Below are 5033 nucleotides of genomic sequence, written 5' to 3' on the forward strand. Positions count from 1 at the left end.
AGGGGTAGATAGTACGCATGATTTCCACAAACTGACTAACCAGATGAAAAATTTGCAAGGAGTCCTACCGAGGATGACCAGTGACAATAATCAGTGACAATGGGGCATAAGGCCTCTTCTTTGCATGGGCACGCAGAAAACTGTGGCTGAGGGAAAGTGTTGGTGTGCTCTCCCTGAGGGGCCTCTCTTGAAGGTGTCCCACTGGTTGTACGGCGGTGAAGCACTAGTGGGAAGAACCATTCAAGTATGGGACAATATCCTATAAAATAGAGTGACTCTGAAGGGGCATTTCCAAAAAAAATGAAGTTCTCCTGTACCGCACCGTGTACAGGAATATATTAGTGGTAAATGTCGACAGCCAAGTGCCGTTTCTTCGAGAAGAACGTCCTATTGAATCGTGGAAAGGAAGCATTTTTCCTAGGAAGCTAAAGATTAGGAATCTGATGCCCACCAACCGCATGGCAGAGTCATAACTGTTAATTTAACTGAGCGCTCGCATGCAGCGTCTCAGGGCTCCGATCTAGGGGGCGGGCAGCAGCTGTCAACCGGACCTGAGCAGTATCTCGGAAATCCCGAGTTTAAATGTCTTCTACGCGTCGCACCCTCAATGGCGCTTATTCATCCAAGCTATTGTCTTCAATGCATAACTCCCTTCCCAATCCCCCCACTTAACAGTCCACCCACAGTTCTGTATTTACGCACTAATTTACCAGCTCCCGCCTCCAATGCGCGGTTACCTACCCCCCCCCTCAAAATCATCGGTGAACGAAACTGCGGCAGCTACAACCACTGTACGACGAGTACGCGGTTATTACAGCTGACAATGACGATGATGATGAACGCCCTTCCGGTGTCTAGCTGCCATGCTATCCGAAAAAAGCACGAGGGCTGGGATGCTGCCAGGTTGCCCAAGCCTAGACTGGCAAGGTCGAATGTTCCATAGCCTTGAATGACTTGACGACTCAAGCCACATGCTACCCGCCAAAAACTTGACCTCAAGCAGTTGGACCGGAAAAGCCTACTATTCCTATTTGTGACCCTACGCTCGCAACACCCGGAGGTGCCACTGCACAAACAAGTTCACGCGAGGACCTTCTGCAACGCTATGCACCACCATTCGCCGATGAAATTGGACGGTACACAAAAGCGGATCCCAGATTGTGTCTCCTCCCCAATGGTAGATCAATTTTCAGACCGGCGTTCAGTGTCATTGCACACATGCCCACAAACTGGGCCAACAACAGAAGGCTGGTGTCCCTGACGGACCAACTACTGCGTATCGGTAGAATCGATCGTGATGGTGAAGAAAGCTAATGGAGTCATCCGATTATGTACAGACTCCTGGATACGCATCAGTAACCTCTGATTCCTCCAGACAACCTGTTCGAAGGAATGAGAGTGGGTAAATGTTTCACAAAGATTGAGATGGCTGAGGCTTACCCGCAGGTTGAATCCAGGATGTATCCTGAGACATTTTAACCATTAATAGGCATCGTCATCTGCTTCAGTATACCCGCAGCCGTTTGGTATCAAGATGGTGCCAGCCGTGTTTCAAAAAAATCATGCAGACGATGCTGAAGGACGCTCCAGTGTTGCCACCTATTTGGATGATCTCGTCATGGGTTTCAACCCCAACGAATTGTGACATTGCTAAGACGGTCATGTCCTAACGAACAATCCTACCCTTTGTAATATTTCACTGGGATTTCATTTTCTATCTCTTGTAGTCAACTGAGCCACAGCGTTCTTTTCCCCATTGGTTCATCCGCAATATAGCCGATCTTCATCTGGTGTCCTTTGTCTTCTTCCTTGAGGTTTTCCCACTCAAGTAACTATCAACGTGACAGAAATTGCATCAAGCTCCTAAATCACTCAACTAGCACCCGCGACTCAACAGATATCGCCTGGATAACACACTCGACTGTAGTCAAAACTATCATCACCATCATCAACGATGACAGCAACATTAGTGCTGACACTGATGCATCACTACCACAAAACCATAAAGTTCACCTAACTATATTTAAAGTCTTAGAGTGAAAAGAAGAGAAATGGTGAGTAGGGGAGGGGACCTGGTGCTAGCCTGTCGCAGGCATTCAGAGGTGCCTACACCTCCAAGAGCTCAACCGGACAATCTGGAAAGCTGTCAGCGAGTTCGCCACTCACATCCATCAACCACCATTTATTGCAACGCTTCCAGCCAAGCGCAGGTGGGGCAACGGGGATACCATCCTAGGAGACGTACAACACTAACAACAACCAAACTCCTTGGAATCTCATTCACACCGTTCTCCTAGCATACTTGTCCACCTCACAGATTGCGCCACTCTGAAGGCGGCACTGAAAACAACACTCGTCTCGTTAGTCGGTGTTCCGGCATGCGTTGAACATGACCGAGCCGACGCAGCCACAATTAAAGTTCATGCTGCACAACCAAATACCGATCAACTAACCACCTCGTTACTAATTTGTTGATACAATTGTTGTGTTTGACGAGGAACGGAGTGCGGCGAATTTAAAGGGCTGAGTGCCAAGAAACTAGGCTTTATTCATCTAAGACTTTGGCACGAGAAATTATTTGGTAATGAACGACAAAACGCTTCGAGACCACACAGAAAATATACAACAGCCATCCAAAACCAGTAACAATTCCGCGGCATCAGTGCATAAAAACCTGAAGACATCTCACACCATCCGTCTGCAGAGGTCACATCTCGCAGCCATACAAGGAAACATCCCTTACTGTAGCCTTGTACATGCTAACCTGGAGACCAAGTGATAGGTTTTCGACGCCACCAGTGACGCAAATTAGCAAACGTGGGCCTTGGGGATTCTTGCACTCACTTCATAAGACACATCTCCATAAGAGTTAATACAACAACGGAGGCTTGTAAAATCCTCCACAATCTCCAGTGATTCTTGAATTGTAAGACGTATATTCAAGCATGACTTTGCACTTTGAAGGTATCAGGCATAAGGCCAAAAGATGACATTATGATGGTAAGTTTATTCAGCATGGTTTGTGTTTGCCTTGATCGTCACAGATGAGGGCGATGTCATCTGCGTACTCCAGATCAATAGGCCTCTCACCAAAAAACGAATTGAACACTTTTGTAGACCTTCCAGCGTTCACCTCATTATTTTGTCAATGACGAAGATGAAAAAACGGAGTGAGCGGACACCTTTATTGGAGATCACTTTTTGTGGGAAAGCTTTCGGATAGTCCACCATACACTCCCACGCGCCCAGCAGTATGTGAATATAGGGATCTGATTATGTTGACAAGCTTCTGGGGAATATTACGATGAGTAAGAGCAATTAGAAGCATAGATCGATCGATGGAACCGAACGCACCCTTGAATTCAAGGAAGACTAAGATTTCGGGTCGTCTCTACATGTTGCATTGCTCTAGCACCTGATGGAGTATGAAGATTGAGTCACCTGGTCGAAATCCCGCTCAATGCTCACGGTTCGAGGGTCCGCAAGCTATTTCAAGACGAAAAAGAATCAGTGACGTCAGAAGCATGGCTACAACAGGAGTCAAACTAGCACTTCTGTAGTTACTACATTCAATGCGAGTATCCTTTTTGAAAATGAGCACTATTATCGATTCACCTCAGTTACCTAAGATGGTCGCTTTCCCCCAAAATTAGCTAGACAAGCACTGGCTGAGAAATCCATAGCCGTCCTTGAACGCAGCAGGTGAAACTCACGACCAGCAGCCAGATGATGCGTGAGTGGATGTATACACTTGGACATTTCTGAAGTTTAAGGCGGTTCCATATTCCCAATCCAACTTCTGTTGAAGGATTGGAGGTAAAAAGTGGCCAACTGATTTGCTGTTCGAATTACTGTGCTGAGTGGTCCAAACACTCTGCTTCGGTGGATATCAGGGAGCCATTTTGGTCCCTGGTTATTTTCTAGAACCAGTCGAATGAATCAAGTAGAAGAGACTGCGGACGCTCCCAGCGTTTTTCATCTCCAGTTTCTTCGGCCTGCAAGCATCACGTTTGGGTTTGATACGACCAAATCTTGTAGCAGCATTTTGCACTTTGCAGGTGCGAAGCGCATGCCAAACCGTGTGGAGCCTTCTGCATTTGCGAAGTATCTGAACAAAGGGGAGCAACATCACCTGCATACTCAACGTCTGTGAGCAAACTTCTCGGTAGGTTTCGGAGACAGGCAGAGCAGCATATCAACAACAAAGTTGAAGAGGAAAGGTGAGAGAGAGCAACCTTGTCCTGTACGAATGGACGTGATGAACTCACGAGAAAGTCTGCTATATACTCGTAGGCACCCACAGGAGTTCGCATAAGGAATATAAATTTGAAATGAAACACCTTTGATCGCCATACATTGCCAATTTTTTTGAATATCGACAGAAATTCCAGAAACTTATAACCGCTTACCGTCTTCTGTTTCTCAACTGATGCAGCCGCGGCCTCACTTACGGAGTTCACATTCGACTCTCTTTCTGGTCACACATTTGACTCCTGGTTCAAGCGGTACGAAGGCATGTTCAAGACTGATTTTTCCAAATTTGATGATGGATGGAAAGTCAAACTATTGCTGCGAAAACTCGGCACACCGGAGCATGAACGGTTCACATATTTCATTCTCCCCAAGCTGCCCCGCGACCTAAGCTTTGATGAAACGGTCAGAACACTGTCCCAGATATTCGGCGATCAAATATCACTGTTCAATATCCGATACCAATGCCTAAAGTTGGTCAAGAAAGATGATGATGATTTCATCACGTTTACCGGTGTTGTCAATAGAGAATGCGAGCGCTTCAAGCTCAGCTCGATGACGGAGAATCAGTTTAAGTGCCTCATTTTTGTATCCGGTCTCCAGTCATCCCATGATGCTGATATCAGAACCCGGCTTCTTAACAGAATTGAACAGGATGCCGAAATGACGTTGCAGAGCCTCACCACTGAATGCCAACGCCTCATCAACCTGAAGCACGACACGGCTATGATCGGTCAGTCACCTGTGACCTCAAGCAGCTGTGTACAGGCAATCAACTACAG

General features: G+C 46.7%; 1 protein-coding gene across 1 annotated transcript in view; it reads right to left on the minus strand.

Moving 5' to 3' along the window:
• Positions 1-4478: 4478 nt before the first annotated feature.
• The window catches only part of T265_06780 (hypothetical protein), a gene marked incomplete at both ends in the record, with an annotated part of 4453 nt that continues 3898 nt past the window's right edge, over positions 4479-5033 (minus strand). Inside the window, one exon of the mRNA XM_009172133.1 lies at positions 4479-4643. Coding sequence (XP_009170397.1) covers positions 4479-4643 — 165 coding nt within the window. The remainder of the gene's footprint in view (positions 4644-5033) is intronic.

The sequence above is a fragment of the Opisthorchis viverrini genome (assembly GCF_000715545.1).
Source record: "Opisthorchis viverrini unplaced genomic scaffold opera_v5_145, whole genome shotgun sequence".
Taxonomy (NCBI): domain Eukaryota; kingdom Metazoa; phylum Platyhelminthes; class Trematoda; order Opisthorchiida; family Opisthorchiidae; genus Opisthorchis; species Opisthorchis viverrini.